This window comes from Rhinopithecus roxellana, chromosome 6, assembly GCF_007565055.1.
Source record: "Rhinopithecus roxellana isolate Shanxi Qingling chromosome 6, ASM756505v1, whole genome shotgun sequence".
NCBI classification, from domain to species: Eukaryota; Metazoa; Chordata; class Mammalia; order Primates; family Cercopithecidae; genus Rhinopithecus; species Rhinopithecus roxellana.
In genome coordinates this window covers 25926750-25949262 of record NC_044554.1, presented here as the reverse complement: position 1 = coordinate 25949262, position 22513 = coordinate 25926750, and the positions used below count along the sequence as shown (strand labels likewise).

Genomic DNA, 22513 nt, shown 5'->3' with positions numbered 1-22513 from the left:
TTTAAATTTTTTAATTTTTTGAGACAGGGTTGTAGAATGCTTTCATTATCTCAAAAAGAAGCCCCACATCCCTTAGCCGTCATTCCCAGTCTCCCCATATCCTCTTAGCCCTTGACTACCACTAATCTACTTCCTATCTCTATAGATTTTCCTATGCTAGATACTTCATATAAATGGAATCCTATAATATGTGGTCTTTTTGTGCCTGGCATCTTTCACTTAACACAAAGTTTTCTTTTTCTTTCTTTCTTTTTTAATTTTTTTTTTTTGAGACGGAGTTTCATTCTGTTGCGTAGGCTGGAGTGCAGTGGCGCGATCTCAGTTCACTGCAACCTCCGCCTCCTGGGTTTAAGCAATTCTCCTGCCTCAACCTCTTGAGTAGCTAGGATTACAAGCGTGGGCCACCATGCCCAGCTAATTTTTGTATTTTTAGTAGAGACGGGGGTATCCCCATGTTGCCCAGGCTGGTCTTGAACTCCTGACCTCAAGTGCTCTGCTCACTTCAGCTTTCCAAAGTGCTGGGATTACAGGTGTGAGCCACCGTGCCTGGCCTTAATATAATGTTTTCAAGGTTCTTCATGCTCCTTTTTATCACCAAAATAATATTTCATTATACGGATATGCCACCTTTTATGAATTCATCACTTGATGGACTTTTGGGTTTTCCACTTTTTGGCCATTGAGAGTAATGCTCCTATGAATATTGACAACTTTTTGTGTGAACATATATTTTCACATCTCTTGGGTACCCAGAAGTGGAATTGCTAGGTCTTATGGCAACTCTATTTGACCCTTTAAGGCAGTGTCAAGCCATTTTCTATAGTGGCTGCTCCATTCTACATCTCCACTAGCAGTGTATGAAGTCTCCAATTTCTTGACATCCTCGCTTATACTTGTTATTTTTTATATTCTTGATTCTAGCCATTCTACTGGGTGTGAAGTGGTACTTCATTGTGGTTCTGGTTTATGGTTCTCTGCCAAATGCTTTCTTAAATTAAGTAAGAGGGTTCACAGCCTTCCTCCCATTCCTCCTGCCCAAGAAAATATTTGGGTATTCCCTGCTTGATACACCAGTCAGTGTTCTGAAGAACAGTCCCTCATGGTCAGACTGGTCTTCTGTGAAGCAGAGTCCTGGAGGGGCTGGAGGCAGGGGAGGGATGGAAGGAACAAAAGTGGCTTCTCCTTAGGAAAAGCAGTCAGAGCAGGAGACGAGGCACTCCCTAGGCGCCTGTGCTTGGCAGAGGCAGTGAAAGGTTGGTGGCATATTCTATGGGTGGGTGCAGAGCAGAGGTGTGGGAGGTGGCGCATGGTGGGGCTGGAACAGCGTGTGTGAGAGTGGACCTCTTGAAGGAGAGGGAGAGACCCCTGGAAGCTGAGGGTAGAACAAGACATAGGGTTTAATCAGAGTTGCTTTGGACTAAGAACATTTCATATCCTTTAATATTCTTGGAGAGATCTGAGTAACCACTGGAATGCTTGTTGGTATTGTACTACTTTCATTGAGGCACCAACATCCAACTCTACTGGTATGGGTTCCACACATGACACTCTCAGTGGCCTTCAATGGATCTGAACTGGATGGAAAGCATGTTAGAAAACATGCAACACAGCCTTTCTTTGCATAGTTATCCTGGGATCAAATAATAGTAGTGCCAGGTGTGGTGGCTCACACTGGTAATCCCAGCACTTTGGGAGGCTGAGGCAGCAGGATCGCTTGAGCCCAGGAGTTCAAGACCAGCCTGAGCAACATGGGGAAACCCCATCCCTATAACAAATCAAAAAACTCCCCCCCAAAACACAGTAAATCTGACTGGAAATGATTCAGTCTTACAGAAATATAGATTAAAATGTAGCCAAGAAGCCTACATACAATCTTTTGAAGATTGAAGTTTCCTTTTACATGAACAAAAAATATGCATTTCTATTTTAAGGCCAATAAAACTGAATGGGAGCTTTGATATCATCTAGATTGATTCTAATTTAGAACTTAAGAACAATATAGGATTTCTGTTGAGGTATAAGGAAAGCTTCATTCTTAATGAAAGATGTTGCAAATTATTGGATTTTCTTTTTTTTAAAGTGAGAGGGTCTTGCTCTGTCATTCAGGCTGGAATGTAGTGATATGATCATAGCTTACTGTAATCTCTAATTCCTGGGCTCAGGCGATCCTCCTGCCTCAGCTTCTCAAAAGGCTAGGACTACAGGCATGGACCACCACACATGCCTAAGTTTTTTTATGTCTTGTAGAGATGGAGTCTCACTATGTTGCCCAGGCTGGTCTGGAACTCCTGGCCGCAAGCAATCCTCCAGCCCCTGCCTCCCAAAGTGTTGGGATTATAGGCATGAGCCACCACGACTGGCCAATTATTGGAAATTGAAACTCAACGAAAAAATGTGAGTGAAGATGACACTATTCATAAATGGATCAGGTTATAGCAGGATGTGACCTATGAATTCAGAGAGGACATCTGTTTACCCTGGAGTTCCCAATACAGAATACAGACTCTGGTCCTCAAGATATATCTGTTGCCTTAATATACAAAAAGACTGAAATAAGAAGCTTATTTAAGCCTTAATGAAGGCATGAGGTTTTTAAATATTTCAGAATCTAGATTAACCTAAAAGAGTTTAATCTGCATTTTCTAGGTATTTCTGATGCCTCTTTCTGCTTTCCTGTTTCAGGTTTCCTATTTTCTTCAGTATGTGATAGAAAGTGGTGTTTATTTAAAAAGAAATCAGAATATGAAGAGTAGAGTTATCTGTTTCAATTATGGTAAATATCTAGTTTTCTGAAAAAGAAAAAAATAAAAAATAAGAAGTAGAAATTGCTGATTGGTACTGATAGCTCAGAAAGTGGTAAGACAAAGTGCCAGGTAGCAAACAGTGAAATAAATGAAGTTTACTCTGTTCTTCCCTTTGTTCTTTTTGGTAAATGGGTACAAGTCCTTCTATACCAACTTGACATTTTAAAGGCCAGATACATCCAAAAGGCAAAACAATTTTCCTCTCTGTTACAATACTGATGTGTGTGCTTCAACTTTCTGAGATGAGTCAAAATGAGTCAATACCAGATTGAGGCATTTGTAAAAAAGTATTTTGAACATCTAAAAACCAAGTAAGTTAGGAAATTTGTTTAAATTTTAAAATAACCGATTCATTCAAATCAGTATTTCAAATATGTTGATTGCAGAATTAGCTAATTTATACACAAGGTGTACCTCTTTCTGAAATTAAAAAGTAATAAAAGTTCAAGAAACTACTGATACATCATATATATTTCATGTCTTAAAATGTCTCTCTGCTTTTTCCAAAAGCACCCATGCAAGAAATCTCAGTTACTCCTTGCTACCAAAAGCCAAAACAGAAGCTTAGCCTTGTCCTCTGATTTCAAATATTTATGATATTTTAAATTTCTATGCATGTAACAATGTACAAAGTATGTCTTTCAAGGCATGTGTCAATTCATTTTGGGAGACTAAACATAAACTGGACTTGATTTTTAGTTATGGACACAACTGAAATTATTACTTCTAAAAAGTTCTTTCTTACACAAAAAAAATTTCAGAACTCTTGAGTGTATTTTCCTCTAAAGAAATATACCAAATCTTCTGGGCACAGTGACTCATAGCTGTAATCTCAGCACTTTGGGAGGCCAAGGTGGGCAGATCACTTGAGGCCAGGATTTCTAGACCACCCTGGCCAACATGGTGAGAAATCCATCTCTACTGAAAGTACAAAAATTAGCTGGGCATGGTGGTGCATGCCTGTAATCCCAGCTACTCAGGAGGCCAAGGCACAAGAATTGCTTGAATCCTGGAGGTGGAGGTTGCAGTGAGCCAAGATTGCACCACTGTACTCCAGCCTGGGCAACAGAGCAAGAGTCTGTGAAAAAAATAAAAATAAAAAAATAAAAAAGCCAAAGCTAACATTCTTTAGGGTTAAAACTAAGTTAATGATGTACACATAAAAAAAGGCAGAGGCAGATAATATTTTTATCTGATCATTTTATAAAAGAGATGGGTAAGTTAGAAATCCCTAAAGAGAATCATTGTTCAAGTTGAAGCTTCCTTCAGTTGTGTCTCTGCCAGATGTCCACAACATTGACGAATTGGGGATCTGCGTCTACATACTCTAAAATGGCAGTAATTCCAAACGTGATGCATACTACAGGCTTCTCAAAGAAAGCACTGACATTCCATGATGGGGGCACGGGAACTGAAGGAATCTGAAGACAGGAGGTCAATAGATAAACGAATTCTTCTTATTAGAAGTGAGTAATTGTTTTTAGGTTCACTGATTACAACACAGTCCTTTAAACAGTGGTCATAAGTAATGATCTTGAACATGGGACATCTTTTTAGGTGATCTCTATCTCCTTGGATTTCTTACTTAAGATCCAACTGGTCCAGTTAAGAGGCAGAAGAGAACAGGAGTGATGAGTGGGCAGTAACAGCATTTAGAAACTGGGAGAGGGGAAAGGGGCATGCGGGAAGAGCTAGGATGGAACCACGGAGCTCAGAAGCAGTGGTGAGAGTGCCCAGGCAGTGGCCACTGGGAGCAGGCACAGTGTAGTGCACACAGTAGTTGCCCAGTGAATATTTGTGGAGCTGAACTTGAAACAAGTCTTGAAAGGGCCCCCCACCTCCCCCTTGCATCCCGGATCCACTCACTCTCCCTGGCCTGATAGTCATGCACAAATATTTTAATAGCAATGCTTTGCATTTAGAGATTAAAGGCCTTATACAAGTGCTGTTAAAAAAAAATCAAGGAAGCATTGTTTTGGATGTAGATTAGACGAGGCGCTCAGAAGGGAGACGTGGACAATCCCTGTGATTAGTCCTGTGATCTTCATGAGAATCCCTCTTCCCTCTCCCACATAGCTGCGTACACTGTGTTAATGTTCCCAAGTCTGGCTCTGTTCTACATCTCCTTCACCAGTTTGTAAGAAGGCACGTTCTCATTGTTCACTTACACTATCTCAAACATTGCTTACCCTACTATTTTACTTCAAAGCATCCCAAGAGAGTGATCATGCAAATAAAAATTGTTTTTAAATCTTCATCTACATTGACATGGCTCTACAGATATTGAGACTTAAATATATGGATGCATCAGTATTTTCAGATACAGCTGCACCTGTACAAGATAAGTTACATATCATTAAACGTTAGGACATGTCAAAAATGTCTTCTTTGCCATACACAAAATATTGTTAGCTAAACAATATAATTCTTTCTAATCAAATAACCACTGTGAAATACCTGATTCACTTTGCACCCAACAGCTGGGGCTGTAGCTTGTGTTCCCAGCCAGAGCTGAACATAAGCACAATAGGAAAGACAGAAACAGCTGCAAACTCTTGGGAGAAAAAAATTTGCAAAGCAACTTTGCCATTAGGCTTCAGGGTAGGAAGGAAGTAAAATCGTTTTTCTGTTCCTTTTTGTGCAGGGCAGCTGTCTTTGGGGAAAAAAATGTCCATTCTATTTTGTAACAGAAACTTCATCGTATTTACTAAAACACGAGCTGTGGAAACTTAGACCTAGCCATAGATTTAGCACTGTGGCGCAGTCAAAACATTTACAGAACTTTGTAGGAAGTCACTGCTCTGACAGATTAAAGTGGGAGGTCGCCATATCCGTGCTCCACTCCTGACTCCTCCCCCACTATTATTTACTGTAAATATCTGGACTTCAGTGATGTTGACTGTTTGATCCTTCAAATGCTTTAGGTTTCTTTATAAAATATAATGGAATGAAATTCTGTTAGGCAAGCGTCAGAGAAATAGATCCTCTATGGTTTCGAATAGCCCTTTGTTCATATGTACTATTATTATCAGGTAAATATGTTTATCTTTCCTACTAAAATTTAATTTCTTTTTTTTCTTTTTTTTTTTTTTTTTGAGGTGGAGTCTTGCTGTGTCGCCCAGGCTGGAGGGCAGTGGCGAGATCTCCGCTCACTGCAAGCTCCGCGTCCCGGGTTCACGTCATTCTTCTGCCTCAGCCTCCCGAGTAGCTGGGACTACAGGCGCCCGCCACCACGCCCGGCTAAGTTTTTTTATATTTTCAGTAGAGATGGCATTTCACCATGTTAGCTAGGATGGTGTCGATCTCCTGACCTCGTGATCTGCCCACCTCTGCCTCCCAAAGTGCTAAAATTTAATTTCTTAAAGGTAGGTTCTGTGTCACTGTTTCCTTTGCTTCATTCATCTAGTAAAGCAAAGTTAGGTAGTTCTTGATACTTATTTGATAAATTAAAAGCCACTTTTAAAAAATCAGTGATACCAGTACTTTTCATAAAATAAGCATTTATTTTTACCTTTTGTTTTGGGTGCATAGTTAACGGGCAAAATATCATTTATTTTATACAAAGGCTGGCAGATAAGAATAAAACATTTGCTACAGCGTTTCTATAATGAGACTGACGCGTGACATATCCTTCAGGCGATGGACTCTGTCACGCAGCAGAATTTACTCAGTTAATAAAGCAACACATTTAAATAAGGAATTTTATCACAACTTTAGAATGTGGAAATAGGCCAGGGAACTTTTGATGTTAAAAAAACGTCAGAGCTAAAGTAATCATAAAAAGCTTATTCATACAAAACCGGATTGGCAAGGTAATGGACGATTTTGGAAAAAAAAAAGCAGGAATAAAGATAAAAGGGGGCAAATCAACATAACGAACACATTAAGAAATCAATAGATGCCAGCTTCTCTAGTCTGTCTTTGCATTTTTGCAATTTTATAGAATGCAATTTTATATAAATTAAAAACATGTATAAACACAGAACAATACTACACATTTTACACATAATAGATGTGACCATATTTCAAATACATGAGAGCGCATGTCTCTGTGGGAGGGGCGGGGCATCCCTCCTTCAGGTTTGAGAAGTTAAGGATAGAATTAAACGGTCAAGATGGATGAGTTGGGTAAATAAGCACAGTGGAATGGACACAGGAAAGAGGGGGAGAGAAGTTGTAGTTCACTGTGGAGCAATAGAAGGGAGATTACTATGTGAATAATTAGATAACAGGACCTGTATGATTAGTTTTGGGCTAGGAAGGTTCTACTTATGTGGTTTTTGACCTTGAAAAAATTCCACCATGCCATTAGTACAAGAAAAACATAGCTTACAGGTTTTAAAATATGACAATGATCAATATCCAGGCTGCTATAAAGAGAGTGGTAATTAAAGAAATGTTTTGTAGAAGAATACACACATAGGATGTATAGATAGGCAAGTTATAGGAAAAGCTTATCATTCTCAGTTGATTTACTGGAGGTTATTGTCTGATGGGGGTATTAATTACATCCGACAATTATGAAATGAGCATCTCCCTTTAAAAGATATTTCTAGTATTCATAGAAGTCCAAGATTTCCAGAGATGCTATTGTCATTCTTCCCTCATCAAGAATCTACTAACAACTAACAACTCATGTTGAAAGCACCAATAACTGCAAAACAGTAAAAGCTAATCCAACAAGAGAGTATTTTAGTTTTTGCAAAGTGCTGTGGTTCTTGTATCTAGGAAACACAGTAAGTTGAAATGGAAACTTTTGTTGTATGGAAATACTGTTGCTATCCATTAAAACCATTTCTTAATAAAATCTGGATTTTTTTTGTAGTTGAACTTATTTGCGTCCAACCCTATCATTTTACAGAATCAGGAGATCTTGAGTTACAATGGAATTTTGATGATAATGTTGTCCCTTGCTAACTCCTGCCAATATTTCTCAATGATGTGAATGTTTCTTCTCATGGAGATGCGTGGTTCACACAATAGCTCTCCTTTGATTTGTAGCTTCCCTTGAAATAAAAAAAAATTGCCCAGAAGTGCTTTAATTGTTTCATTTTATTTTCCAATCATGTGACAGAAATTATGAATGGGGGGAAAAAAAAACCAAAAACACCCCACACCATTCCGGATGAGAAAATTAAAGCAACCAGATTCAAACTGAAAGCTTCAAGAACTTAACAAAAAGAGACAACACATTTAACAGAAAGTGGACCAGGCTTCACTGTTTGGCTTTCAGTCTGTGTTCCAGTTTCTACTATGATTTGGACTTTACAGTATTTGCAAATACCTTACTACAAAAACAAAAGCAAATTAATTGCATAATACCAGATAGAACAGGCACAGCTACTCTCAGAAAGCACTTACCTGCATGAAGCGACCCTCTGATGTCCCAAGATTAGCGATGGTGAGGTCTCCTTTCACAAAGGTGGATATAGATGTTAACAGGACTTCACTGAATTGACCCATGAATAAGTCAACGCGCTGCAAAGCTGTGGTAAACTCTGCTCGATATTCATCACGGCGCGCTTCACAGCCTGATGAATTTCTCAGGAGCGTCTGGAATAAAATATGGTCATAGAGTTAATGTGAGTCCAGACGTGAACAAGCTGGAAAGAAACATTTCAGTGTGTCTTTTCAGAGCTTGGAGGAGAATGGCAAGGATAATCATGCAAATAGACCAATAGCCACAGATAGGCATAAATATTTCCAGTGACCCAATGGCTCCAATTTCACAAGACATTATTTACAGACTCTAAAAACTTATTATCACAATTCACGCCATGGTTCAGTACGTGCATGCCTAAAGATGGAACTTAGCTACTGCTATTATAAGAGAAACAAAACTTTTAAATGTCTGAGCCCTTGATGCAAAGGTAATGCCTCTAGCAGGCAAGTCTGATGAGATGAATTTGAACTGGAATATAAAATAGAGAGAACTAAAAAAATAGTACTTACCTTACAGAGCTTGTGTAACTATTAAACAAGATAGTTTATATAAATCTCTCACAACAGTACCCAGCATGAGTGTTATATTTCTTTTAGAATTTGTCTAGCAGGTTTTCTGGAAGACCTCCCATGCAATAAAAACAAAACAAACAAAGAGCCCAGCACTTGTAGATAACATCACTTCAGTATCTCCATTCACATGTCTCGGAGACCTCAGATTCAACAACACGCCCATCGCCCATTATAGAAACCACAATCTTCCCCCTGCCTGATCTTAGGATACTACACACCTCAGTGAATGTCTCTACCATTCCTCCAGGTGCACGAGTCAGAACTCTAAGTGTCATCCCCAATTCCTCCCTCTCCCTCTGTCCCCATATATGGTCCATCACCAATTCCCAACAATTTCATTTCTAAATGCCTGCTAGATGTATCCAGTCACCTCCATTGTGCCCCTCCTCCCAATTTTCATCCTAGCCACTCCACTCCTTCCTGGACTACTACAGTGGCTTCCTAACTAGACAAACCACATCCACTGTTACCCTTGCCAGGATGATCTGTTCTTCACACTGCAGCAGGATTTTCTTTTTCAAACACAAATCTGACCATATCCCTCTCTATTTAAAACACTCATGCTTCCCCATTGCTCTTAGGATAAAGAACAACATTTTTAACATGGCCTGTATGGCTCCCTTCCCATTATCCAGCCCCTGCCCAACTTCTCCAGATCTGTGTTCTTAGTGCTCCAGTGAGCAGGCCTTCTTTCAGCTCTCCAAATATGTCACGTGTTCTTCCATTAAGGGCCTCTGCAGATGCTATTTCCCTGCTTGAAATGCTCCTTCCACTTCCATTCACCTTATTAACTCCTATATCTCCTTCAGATCTTAGCTTATCACCATTTCTTCAGGAGGCCTGCCCTGACCCCACTATCTAGGTCAAATCCTTCTAGTATAGCTTCTCATAATACCGTCTACCTGTGCACCATAGCATAGCTGTAACATAGTTACAAGCTGCCACTTAACATTTGCTTGTGTGATTTATAAGATAATGTGAAACTTCTCCCAAGCAGCTCTCTGCGAGCAGGGACCCTACTCGTTCACCACGGTATTGCTAGTAGTTGATTAAATATCACGCAAAGTAGATGTTTAGTAAATATTAATTGAATGAATGAACATGTTAATCAATTATAAGTAGATAGGGGATGAGTATAGATATATAAAACTATATTATTAAAGCTTTTTTTTTTCCCAGAAATTGAGGAAGTTAAAAGAGTTTGTAAGGGACAAATGGGAGTATTTGGCTCATCTGTCCTGAGGAGATAGCTGGGAATTGGCAAATCTGGGGTAGATAATGGGAACAGGAGAAGGTATTAAGGAAAATGATGTATACCTTGGAAGAAAAGGAGAGCAAATTTCATTACATCTTTGTATGTAACTATAAGTCCAGGAAAATCATTAGGAAGTAAGAAGTTCTCTATTATTGTTCTATATGATAATAATCACAAAATGATCAAAGTATATTTCAAATCATTTTACTGTTTAAGAACAAACAAACAAAAGTTTCTGTGTAGCAACCTTATTCCTTAAGGTCACATGTCTGCCACATGCAATGCAGAGTTTTTACATCTACTGACTTTTTATGATTAAAAACCACCTAAAATGCTCTATTTTATATATCAACAACTGTTTCTTCACTTTCAGTGGCAATAAATTAGCAAACAGAATCTTAGAGATGCTAAACCCACTGACTCTTATAATTAATAAAAATGTTTTAGGTCTAGAAATTTGCTTTAATATATTAGTAAGTGCTATTTCCTTGTTTAATTGGAAGCATTTCTTCACTAAAGTACTATGGATTACTCTGAGGAGTAGCAGATAACTGAGATGTACCAGCAATTCGATAGCAACCAATTAATTGATAATTAAGTTTCTATTGGTGATCAATCATCCATTTTGCAGAGATAGCCAGAGCTCAGGGAATCTCCTTAAAGGAGCAAAGACCAATTTTAAATCTAAGGCCATTTGACCTATTCCATTATAGAAGTGGCAGCTCTTCAGGGTCAGGTTTTTGTGGTTGTCTTGTTTCTTCTTTCGTTAGTGTTTCTTCATCTCTAAGTCTAGGTGACATCCTGGGAACTTCAAAGCCTCAAACTTGACCTGGCGTGTGGTGCTGCCAGAGATATAATGGATCCACTGGGATATAAAAACAATTTGGTGGGTGTGAATGAGAGTCTTTGACCATAAACTAGCCACCTTCTATCAACAAGAGCACAGGAATTGTCTTACCATCTTTTAGTCCCAAGGCCCTGTATTATGCCTAGCACACAGTAGGCATTTAATGACAGCTGCTGAAAAATTAGTGCATCTGCAAAGTCACCAGAGATAAAGCCCATTTGCCTATTCAGTTTGCTTTGTGGTTGGTCTTGCTGAATGGGGCCAGCAGAAGAATGAAGAGGAGATGACCACTAAGGGTCTCCTCAGAGAATCTGCAAGCTTGCAGGAACTCACTGATCTTTTGTAAATGGAGGGAGAGCAATACAACCAGAACTTTAGCCTCTGTGCACCTGTTTGCACACATGTAAGACACAAATGTAGAACTCTGTATTAGGGTTAATGCAATATTTATATTGCACACTTCAAGCCTTCTCCTTCACGACAGGAATTAGTGAGATCTCTAAATAGTATCTCCTCAACAACTAATAGGATTAAATTATGTCTCTATTGCCCCACCCACCAAATAAAATTTGTAAATATAGAGACATTGCACAATGTTGGAATAGGATCTGCAGAACTTCTTGATCTTGTCTTATTTAGAGCTAAAAAATAAACTTGATAGGTTCAAGAGGCATTCAAATTTCATAAGCCAGGGTACTCCAACATTTTTCTTTTTCATTTTCTCCATAGCTGAGATCTGCAGAAGAGGTGTTGAGGCACTAGCTTCTAGGAAAAAGTAACACTCCAGTATTCCCTGCAGGAGAGGTGCTCCTTGTCTCTTCCTATGGAGAATCCTGATAAACTCAATGATTGGGATCAAGGCATCAGGGACTGGCTTACAGAGCTGCACCCTGTCTTTGAGCTCTAACAGTAGGACTTCAAATAACAGGGAAGGCTTGGAATAAGCTTTCAGTATCTCAGATGTAAAGCCTTGTGCAAATATGAGTAAATCTCAGTCTGATTCACTATGTCCCTCAAAGATAATCAGCAAATATGTTTGCTGCTCATTTGTGTGGAAAAGATGGGGTTGCTTCATCTCAGCACTGTACACACAGTGCCTGGATGTGGCATTTAGGGTGGGACTGGGGCCTAGCTGGAAGAACAACTACACATTTGCTGTCAGGGGTCTCCTTGCTACCTGTGCTTCCCTCAAAGCCAGGTGTTCTCATGTCTTAGGGTAAAACTGAGCATCGCTGGCAGAAAGCAGTTCTTTGGGACAATAGCTGCTTCAGGGAACTGCAGAAGAGTCTAAAAAGCAGGTTTCACACCAGCACCAGGAGGGAACCAGCCTGACTCTCTCCCATGGTAACAAAGGGAGGAAAAAGGAAGGAAGGAAGGAAGGGAGGGAGGAAATCAAACTTTTTCCTGCACCCAGAATGTGCCAGGCACTGAGGTGGGCATTTTCATGTACAATAAGACCCACAACAGCTCTGTGAGGCTTTATCACACTTAGTTTCAAGGAGGAGGAGACTCCGAGAGCCGAGGGCTCAGTCACAGTGCCTAGTTCCCATTGGAGCAGGCATCAGAAAACAGCTCTCTCTGATGTTCAAACTCCTGAATTTCTTTTGCTTCTGCTTACTATTCTGGGGAATGTTCTGAGGATTGCACAAATACAAAAATGGAAAGGGCTTTCTAGATCATCTCATTTAAGTCCCTAATTTTAAGGCTGAAATTAATCTTTATTTTCCGGATAACAGCAGAGATAACCACTAGCATTCTGTACTAATCAGCTTGGCTCTCAAACCTAGCTCTCCTTGTTACCTATTTTGGTTATGAACATACCGTGCTTGCATTTAGGTAACTCTGAAATTTCAGTCATCACCACTTCCTCTTTCTCTGGCATTTTCTATATCTAACCAGTCACTAAGTCCTGCTCAGCTCCGTCCACAGTGCTGCTTCTGAGCAGCCCTTCCAGCCACACCTGCACTCCTGGCCCAGCCTAGGTGCTTCCTCACTGGCCTTCTGGTCTCCTATCTCTTCTGCCTTGAAGCAGTCTCAGGCTGTCATTCCCTTCTTCAAAGCTTCAGTTGCTTCCCAAAAGCCTGCAGGAAAATTCCAAGCTCCCTAGTATAGCTTTCAAATCTGCCTTGATGTATCTTTTTAGCCTTTTCTCCATTAAGGTGTAAGGCAAGGCGACCATCTAGGACTTCCAGTGAATGTTAGAGTGGCTATCCTGAGTCAAGACCCTCCCATTTACTGGGTCCTTGCACTGCTTTGGCAGCGGTGCTCCACCTTCCACAGTCACCGACACCCATTCCTTGCTCAGGTGAACCTGAGGTGAACCAGCTCTTTTCTAAAATCTCTCTTTACGAGTTCATTTGAATGTGAGAGGTACATGTGCTTTATTGGCTGGGAAAGGGAAATAGTGACAAAGAATAAGGTGGACACTATAAAGCTGCAGGAAGATACTATAAAGCTTGAGATCTCTGAGACAAGAAGGAAACCCCATGCATCCAATAAAGAATATTCTCTGGGCACACACATGTGTAGCGCAACTACAGGCAAAGGAAAGACAAACACACGACTTACAATTGTTATTTACCCACTTTTCCAGGAAGGGGAGGAATATTGCTAGGATGGGATATTCAGGGGACTTCACAGGTAATATTCCCTTTTTGAGCCTGGTGGTAGAGATATGAGTATTTGTATTATATTATATTATACTCACACACAACACATATGTATATGCGTGTGTATGTATATATAGTGTATGTGTGCACATATATGCATATATATAGTTATGTGTTGCATAATGACATTTCAATCAATGATAGACTGAATATATTATGGTGGTCCCGTAAGACTCTATTTTTTTGTTTAAGTTGTTTTTGAGAGACAGGGTCTCCCTCTGTCACTCACGCTGGAGCGCAGTGATGTGATCATAGCTCACTGTGACCTCAAACTCCAGGGCTCAAGTAATTCTACCACCTTAGCCTCCCAAAGTGCTGGGATTACAGGCATGAGCTACCACACCCTGCTAATAATATCATATTTGTAATGTGCCTTTTCTAGTCTATAAATATGTATACTAGTACCTCTATAGATATATTTACACATTTATATCTATAAATATATACTAGTATATTTAAAGATATATTTGTGTATTTATAAAGACATATTTATATCTTTAGATATATTTAGATACACAAATACTTAGCATTGTGTTACAATTGCCTACAGTATTCAGCAGAGTAACATGCTGCACAGGTTTGTGACCTAGGAGCAAAAGGCCACACCATACAGTCTAGGTGTGTAGTAGGCTATATCACCTAGGGTTGTATAAGCACACTCTATGATGTTCGTTGTATAAGCACACTCTATGATGTTCGTTGTATAAGCACACTCTATGATGTTCGCACAATGACAAACTTGCCTATTCACACATTTCTCAAAATGTAAGCAGTGCATGACTGTACATATATATAAAAATTATATCATAAGAAAAATAAATTTTAAAACAATGAATAAATGGAAAATGAGGATGTGGAGAGACCCTATTAAGAATTTTCCCCAACCCAACTTCTTGATGTCCTAAGCAGTTTTGAAACATTCTCATGGCTTTGCTGAGCTCACAATTATAATGTTACGTAACATTTGCAGAGTAGATTATGGTTTTCAAAGTACATTATCTCATTTGCTCCTCTGAACAAGTCTGTGACTTGGGTTTGTTATGATCATCATAATTTTACAGATGAAGAAACTAAGATTCAAAGAGTTGAGTCAATAAATATCAGAGTTTGAATCCTAGTTGTTGATTTTGAATCCTATATTCCTTACACTACATCATACTTCCTATGTATAGGCTCCTGTGGTATTTCTGAGTTGGGATGCCTAAGAGCCTGTTCTAAAAGAAGAATGAGTGTGTCCATGGGCCAGGGCTGGTTCTAACCCACAGAGGCATTGATGAATTGCATGACCTTAGCATTTGTTCCTAGTGTTTACAGCGTGTTAGACACAGTTCTAAGCATTTTACAAATATTAATTCATGGAATCTCAGAACAAGAAGCCTAGAAGGAAACGGAGGCACTGAGTGTTCACATTCCCTTCAATGCAGGGCTAGGATTAAGCCTAGGCTATCTGGCTCCAGGGTCTTCACCTCCAATCTAGCACATTTTCTGCTTGTAAAGGGAGGGGTTGAGCGAATTGATTTTGAAATTCTCTTCCAGCTTTATGGGGTGGCTTCCAAAAGCTTCGCTTGCTGATTTTTTTTTTTCGACTCCAAGGAGTGAAAAAACCTGTTATCAGTCTGCTGTCAGAACACATCATTGCTTGGGATGTTTAGGTGACCAAATGAGTAAACAATCACGGTCCTCCAATCACTACAGGTTGCCCAAAAATTTAGATACATTCTGGATTTTATAGGAAATTTTTAAAAAGCATTGAGCATTTTAAGGCTTATCCACTTCTAAAATAATTATACGTCTCTGAGAAACAACGGTAAACAACGTATTTTATTTTTTATTTTTTAAATTTTTATTTATTTATTTATTTTGAGATGGAGTCTCGCTCTGTTGCCCAGGCTGGAGTGCAGTGGTGCGATCTCGGCTCACTGCAACCTCTGCCTACCGGGTTCAAGCAATTCTCTGCCTCAGCCTCCTGAGTAGCTGAGATTACAGGTGTCCACCACCACACCCGGCTAACTTTTTGTATTTTTAGTAGAGACAGGGTTTCACCATCTTGGCCAGGTTGGTCTTGAACTCCCGACCTCGTGATCCACCTGTCTCGGCCTCCTAAAGTGCTGGGATTACAGGCGTGAGGCACCACGCCTGGCCTCCTGTTTTATGTTTTTTTAAACTTGTTGCAAACTTACTTCCTTAACCCAAAGTCTTATATACTGTCATATAGTTAAAGAATAGGAATTCCTCTACAATTTGTAAGCCTTGATGTGACATGTCAATTAATCTAGTCTTTCTTTACCTTTCTATGAGTATTTGCCAGATATTTTTTTTACCTGACTCAGTCATACAGCTTTTTTTGTAAGAAGAAAATTGAAGTGCTATATATCTCAATATATTTGATTCAAAATGTTTCCCCTAATTAACATTATGATGTATGCAGTGAATATGCAATTACATTTAATTCAGTGTAATTAAGAATGTGGTATATTTAAAATAGTGATTCATTTAATTGATCTATAGGACAGATTTAGCTCATCTATAGATAATTTAAATCAGTCTTGCAGACAAAATTTCAAAAAATATACTATCTAGTAAAATCTTTGCCAGTTCACTTATATCACCTTTCTCTCTTCTTTGACCATGACTAAATATCAGAAGCATTTGAATATACACTTTATTCATAATCATTCTTTGTACAAATTCTAGCTAGATATAGTAATGGTTTTCTGGGAAATACACATTTCGAAACAGAAAGTCCCTCTTTGTCTAGAGCTTTTCATACGGTTGACTGAAAACTTAATTGCCTTAATTTCAGGAATTCTTATTTCCCTAAATTTCACTCATGTGTTTTTTTTATTAAGTAGAACTGGGAGAGAGGACAGCGTGGAACTGACTGCACGCAGGGAGGCACAGAGCTTTCAATTTCAGGGTCTGGCTCTGTTTCTTATAGACATACTTTAACTCTTTACAGTCTGTACTCAGATGTCTAAGATGTTGACACTGAATCCAGAATTCTCTGTAAAATACAGAACAGTCAGCTCTCTGGCAGAGCAAGTCCTTCTCTTTGGGGTCCTTAATGCATGGCCAGACTGTTAGGGTGCTGTGGTAAAACCCTAAGAATCTGAGCAAGTTGTTCTGTGCTATGAAGAGGACTCCATCTGATGTGCTCAAGGCACAGTTGAAAAGAAAGAGGCTTCCGCAATACTTCTGTTTCCACTAACTCCGCTGGAGTAAGTAATCCTGCCTTATGGCTTCAATAGCCATGGCCTGGAAGTCCTAGCAAGGGAGCAAAGCTGGGGGGCAGAGTTAAAGAGGCTTCAATTTCTTTCTGCCCTAGACAGAGAGGGCATGCTCTGCGGCTGTGTGTGCAGCCAGACAGCCGTGAGCACAGCATAAGCAGGCATCTGTCCAGCCCGCCACAGGCTGAGCATTGGTGATTCACAAGGTGATGGAAGCTATTGTGGCTCTGCCCTCACAGCCTCGTGGTGATGACCTAACTCTACACACTCCATGGCCCTCTCTTCCGAGGACCAGCCCTGTCTCCGCAACTGCCTTCAAGCTATGTTTGAATATGCCATCGATGATGTTCAAAGTCATCACTTTTCTCTCCAAACTGATTTCCTCTTCTAGCTTCCTATTTCTCAATGCATCAATAGCTACCCTCTCTATAAGTTTGAGATCTGAACCATCTTGGAGTCTTTCCTTTATTCTCTTTCTCTCTCTCCTCTCCCTCTTTCTTTCTCTTTCTTCCTTCCTTCCTTCTTTCCTTCTTTCTTTCGTGCGGGCGTGGCGTTCGTTGCGTCTTTTCTTTGCTTTTTTCGTTTCTTCGGCCTCCTTCCCCTTCCTTCCTCTTCTTTCCTTTCTGCCTTCCTTCCTTCCTTCCCTCCTCCCTCCCTTTGTTCTTTTTTTTTTTCTTTCTTTCGTTTCTTCCTTCTGGTCTTCTTCTGCTTCTTCTTGCTTTCGTTCTTTGTTCTTCTCTTTTTCTTTCTCTCTTCTTTCTCTCTCTTTCTCTCTTTTCTTTCTTTTCTTTCTTTCTTTCTTTTTCTTTCTTTCTTTCTCTCTCTCTCTTTCTTTCCTTTCTCTTCTCCCCTTCCTTCCTTCTTTCCCTCCCTCCCTCCTTCCTTCCTTCCTTCCTTCCTTCCTTCCTTCCTTCCTTCCTTCCTTCTTTCTCTCTCTCTCCCTCTTTCTTGCTTGCTTGCTTGCTTGCTTGAAAGGCTGTGGCACTGGCACCCAGGCTGCTGTGCAGTGTCACAATCTTGGCTCGCTGCAACCTCTTCCCTCCTGGGCTCAAGAGATCCTCCCTCCTCAGCCTCCAGAGTAGCTGGGAATACAGGCACGTACCACCATACCTGGCTAATTTTTGTATTTCTTTGTAGAGATGGGATTTTGCCATGTTGCCCAGGCTGGTCTTGAACTCATGGGCTCTAGCAATCCTTCGACCTCAACCTCCCAAAGTGTTGGGATTACAGGCATGAGCCAACATGCCTGGCTGATTCTTAGACACTCTTCTAGCGAATTAAAGGAAATCGCCTACATGGCCTCCTACAGTCTGATTCCTTTGATTTTAGAATCTTCTTCCTTAAGCCCACTTCTACAACTTTTTGGCGTAATGCTCCCTAAATACCTTCTCAGCATGTCCTGTGACAACCATGCTAACCTAGCAGAGAACTTGGGTCAGGAGTGGCCCTGCCCTTCCTGGCTATGCAGCTTTAGGATTCCTAGATCTTTAAACCTCAGTTCTTCACTTGTAAAGAAGGGAAAACACATATCTATATAACAGATTTGTTTTGAGGCTTAAATGAAATGAATCCAGTGTCAGAAACATATTAAATGGTCACTTCATTTAGAAGACCTACAGTAGACTGATTAATGTCTTCCCAAAATTCATGTCCACCTGGAAAGTCAGATTGTGACCTTATTTGGAAATAGGCTCTTTGATATATAACTAGTTAAGGATCTTGAGATGAAATCATCCTGGATTTAGCGTGTGCCCTGAGTTCAATGACTGTTGTCCTTATAAGAAGAGAGGACACAGAGAGACATGGTGGACTGTCACGTAAAGACGGAGGCAGAGATTGGAGTAAAGCTGCCACAACCTAAGATGCCTGGGACACCAGAATTGCAAGAGGCAAGGAAGGAGTCCTCCCTAGAGCCTCCAGAGGGAGCATGGCCCTGGCTGATGCCTTGATTTCTGACATCTGGCCTCCAGAACCATGTGACGATAAATTTCTGTTGTTTTCAGCCACCCAGTTTGTGGTAATTTGTTATGGGAGCTCTGGAAAATGAATACAATAACATACCATGTGACAAGCTGTTCTAGGTGCTGAAGGATATGGCAGCAAATAAAAAAGACATAAATCCCTGCCTTGTGCAACTAAACAGTTATTATTATCACTATTGTTGGTCTAGTGAGTCCTCATAATGCCTATGAAGACAAAATCCAGTTGTTTAGATCAATGAGCCTCAATTTCATCATCTGTAAAATGGAAACACTCATACCTACTGAAGAGAATTACTTAAGTTCATAAGTGAGGTCATCCATGACTCTCCAAAATTTGTGGACCTGTTATCTGCCCACTATTATCTTACATTATTCTCTAATGCAGGGGTTGGCACATTTTTTGAGAAAGGGCTAGATAGAAAATATGCTAGTCTTTGAGGGTCATGGGGTCTCCGTGGCCTATATGTGTCTGTCTGTGTGTGTGTGTGTGTGTGTGTGTGTGTGTATGTGTTTAACTGTATAAAAAGGGAAAAATGTAAATAAAATAAGTTTTCACTTGTTGAGTATATAAAAACAGACTATTGTTTGTCAATCCTGTCAAATGCTTCTACCTTGGGTCCAACCTCTACATAGGGAGGCAAAAGATTGACACATACAATAGCTAACTGATGCAAAGTATAAGAACTCAGCTGATAGTTACATTCTGAAAACATGGTACTGGCAGTAAACCCTCTAAGACTAGGAAAATAATAAGATCCGTGTGGGCTTAAACAGCTGGAGAAGGCTCATGGCAGAGGTCGAAGTTGAGCCAGTTCTTAATGGAAGCTGGATTAGTAAAGAGAAAAGAGAGAGAAATACTTGAAGCAGAATATATTTTATGTATATGTGTGTATGGGTTTATATACATATGTGTACAAATGCATTTAAATATAAATGAAATAAATCCTTTTTTCTTGAAGTACCACCACAATTCAAAAGAATCAATTCTACAATGATATGGACTTTGGAATTCTAAGTGTTAAAACTTTTGCTTCTTTATCATCATTTCCTAAGGTGAATCAGATCTGAAGCAGACTGTGTCCATGTGTTTTCGGTTAGCAGCCTTCATACTGCACTTCAATCATAGCCAGGAGTGACAGAGTGATTCATAAAGAAAATTGTTCCAAGCTAGGAAGGTTTTAATGCTTAGTGCAAAGAGGTTTTCTGCTTTCCTCTACTTAGTTGACAGAAACCAAATTTCAATGCACTTACTCATAGAAGTATAAGAGATTTTCAAAAGACACAACACCAATTACCCTGCGCTAACAAATAAAACAGAAGTAGTTCTTCTTGGAGGTGATAAGAGCCATGGTCCGTTTATGTGCCTAACAGTGTCACAGTCAATAGAAACAGGTTGGTAAATGTCTTCACGGAGGGCCAGGAGAGATGAATGATGGATGTAACAAGAATCCTTCAATTGTGCCGCAATATATCGTTCAAGCCCACGACTATATTCTAGCCTGCCATTAATCCAACTGTCATGACCTCTTATCCCTCCTTTCCCTCTTGCCACCATGGAGTGAGACTCTTTACTTATCTGCTCCCCTTGTTTCTGATAGGACCTGTTGATCAGAAACATCCATCTGTGGGCTTCCCTTCTCAGCGGACAAGGTCCCTGCCAGAGGCCCTTATTCAGTTCTCACTGCATCCACACCAAGGCCAAGCTCAGGAAAGCTTCTGTCCATACCAAGCACGTACTTGGTGCCTTGAAGGTTGACACTGGGATTACGATACTGTGGCCACAGGAAGGATGGTGTTGATAAAGACCTTTATACCCTTAACTTCTTTTCCTTAACCCATATATCATTTTCAACTTGAAATCATAGATTGGTGGCCGATAGTGAAAATCTGTGGATTTCAAATGAAAGCTTCAAGGGTTATCTCTACTGGTGTCACTGCTCAAGCCACTCCCACTAAAGCATTGCGTAAAGTCCCTCTTACAGATAGTATCACCCACTCAAAGGGTGAGTGCTATTGAAAGGCTTGAGAAAACCTTATGGGAGCAGAGAAAGTATTCTCTCTTTCTCCTTTTAATGACTTTAATTCTGAGTTCCAAATTTCGATTACAAAGCTCTGGAATTCCTATCTATTCACCCTCCCTATCTTGATCTTTCCTTTTCCTTTCATTTTTCTCCTTCTTTGTTCTTTGATCAATCTTCATTGCAGACTGGTGAATGGAGCAGGGTGTGTGTTGGGGGGAGGGCAGGCGCATAGGTAATAGTGAAACTCCCCAGTTTTTCTTCAGTGCTAATTTAACTCTTGAAAACTCCTCAGTTCTATAAATTAGTTTTTAGGGATTTAGGGGAGAGACCGAAAAACTGTTTTATCTAAATAATTATTTTTGCGAATCAGCATTCTATTTATAGTAATATATTTTACATACAGGACTCTGTCATACTTCTGTGGTCATCTGATAAATGTATATATTTTTCAAGCTATTGTTTTAGGTGCTGGGACTGTGGAGATAAATGCCATAGTTCATCCCCTCAGGGGGCTAATGATGGAACTGTTGGACACATTACCACGGAGTGTGGTAAGAGACATGGTAGAAATAAGCAGAGTGCTACTGGTGTGCTCAGGAAAGGCAACAAATCCTGAATATTGCAGGGCAGGGGATGAGGTGAAGGCTAGGGAAAATGTCCTGGGGAAGGAAATGCTGGCGTGGAAGTTTTAAAGAATAGGGAAAAAGTGTTAACCTGACAAAATAAGTGTTAAAAGGAATCTGAAGCAGACCAAGCTACACGTGTTAAGGCAGGGTTGTGAGGGAGGCTGATGGATTCTGGGAACTATAAGAATGACAGGTTGCGGGTAGGACAGGGTGGCAGTGCTGTGCTTGAACCATCTCATAACAGTTCACAGAGCCAAGTGTGCACATCTCTTCCTCATTGTTGTTCTGTGACTAATGCTGTTTCGGTGGCACATTGAAACTGGCTCAGTGGGATATTTACACCATAGAAATTGGCAAATGCTACAAATGAGGGGCTTCTGCTGCCCCTTCTCCCAGAGTTTAACATTTACCAGCACATCACTGGGCCTGAAGGAGGACCAGGAAATAGTCAGGGCCAAGGACAGAAACTGCTTAAATATCATATTATTATCCCTCAGATTATCATCAGATATACAAATAGGTTTGCTCTTAACAAAGATTACTTACTCCAACAGCGCTTTAGATAAAAATAGATTGGGTGGATATGAGGAGGAACCACCAAGGTCTAGTTTTATCTTATTGGCATCATTTTCAATACACTAAACAACAAAAAAAACCTGTCTGGAAAGATAATATACAATTTTCTTTTTCTGCTTTGTAGAGAGAAGAAAAGAAGTAAAGATTTTTAAACTTCGTATTTACTATGAATGAAACCAGGCTTTATTTTGAAGAAGGAATACAAGACTGAATTAGAGTACGCTAATGAAGAAGTCTGAGATAGGGTAAATGATTCCTTGGAAATATTAAATTTCTTGATTAAATAGGTGTTGCTAGTTGTCCCCAAAACAGCAGCTGGATAGAGTGCTTAAGAAACTCTTAAATGAAGCTGGAACACAAGAATGAGAAAGTCAACATGGGTTAATGACTGAGTAAGGTTGTTTAAACTATTACTTAATCCCAATTGAGGGTTTTTGAGCCACTAGGGAACTGGGTTCAGATTGATAGACAAGAATAAGGTTAGCAGGAAA

At 39.9% G+C, this 22513-nt stretch overlaps 1 protein-coding gene and 1 pseudogene across 1 annotated transcript in view; one reads left to right on the top strand and one right to left on the bottom strand.

Moving 5' to 3' along the window:
* The window catches only part of MET (MET proto-oncogene, receptor tyrosine kinase), a 117893-nt gene that overhangs the window by 55978 nt on the left and 39402 nt on the right, over positions 1–22513 (bottom strand). Inside the window, exon 4 of the mRNA XM_030933077.1 lies at positions 8166–8357. Coding sequence (XP_030788937.1) covers positions 8166–8357 — 192 coding nt within the window. The remainder of the gene's footprint in view (positions 1–8165; positions 8358–22513) is intronic.
* Positions 8824–8875, top strand: LOC115898458 (annotated as a pseudogene).